The sequence below is a fragment of the Opisthorchis viverrini genome (genome assembly GCF_000715545.1).
Source record: "Opisthorchis viverrini unplaced genomic scaffold scaffold16225, whole genome shotgun sequence".
In the NCBI taxonomy this organism is placed as follows: Eukaryota; Metazoa; Platyhelminthes; class Trematoda; order Opisthorchiida; family Opisthorchiidae; genus Opisthorchis; species Opisthorchis viverrini.
In genome coordinates, this window is record NW_008760377.1 from 1 (window position 1) to 689 (window position 689).

Below are 689 nucleotides of genomic sequence, written 5' to 3' on the forward strand. Positions count from 1 at the left end.
GGTTGTTGCCAGAAGTATGCGGAACACGTCCTCTAGCTATTACTGGACGCGGTGATGATTCGGAAGAACTTGAGGAACTCGGTGATCGGCGGCGCCTGGCCTTTGATTCTGAGGCTGGTGTTCGACTGCGCTTCGCAACTGCTGTCACTCTTGAGCGGGATCGTGACCGCGACGGCGTTCGGCTACGTGACTTCGGAGTGGCCCTGCCAGCGGACTTGCTCCTCTGGCGTGTGGCCACCTAATGAACAAAAGGAAAGTAACGTCAGTGGGAACAAATTTATCGTTAAACTTATGAAAGGGTTAAGACAACCCAGAAGAACCGTAAGGAATCAGTTAGTAGTCTAGCACTTTTAGGTAGATGATGGAAACATCAGACATAAGAATTCAGATATCTAACACCAAGCATGACTTTGGAGGTACGTATTACAGGAAAGTTATTAGGTAAGTATGAGAGGCTGGATAGAAATCTTACTATTAAGTTGCTGAAGGCCTCAGTTGGGAAATCCAAGGAATTGACTTATGCATAAAAACAATTATTTCTAGTAGCTTCGGCATATACGGGCTTCCATGAACAAGGAAACTTGATGTACCAACTCATTGGTGGAAGTCCTGATCGTTCAGCTGCAACACCCTTCCGGTGAGTAGCTGCCATGTCACCTGAGGCAAGCGCGAGGGCCGGGATACTGCCA

General features: G+C 47.9%; 1 protein-coding gene across 1 annotated transcript; it reads left to right on the forward strand.

The window, feature by feature from the left end:
- Positions 1 to 36: 36 nt before the first annotated feature.
- Positions 37 to 240, forward strand: T265_16194 (hypothetical protein; the record flags this gene model as incomplete). The annotated part of the gene is made up of 1 exon (XM_009179745.1): positions 37 to 240. A coding segment is annotated over one exon (186 nt), but the record flags the coding sequence as incomplete, so codon positions are not given.
- Positions 241 to 689: the final 449 nt, after the last annotated feature.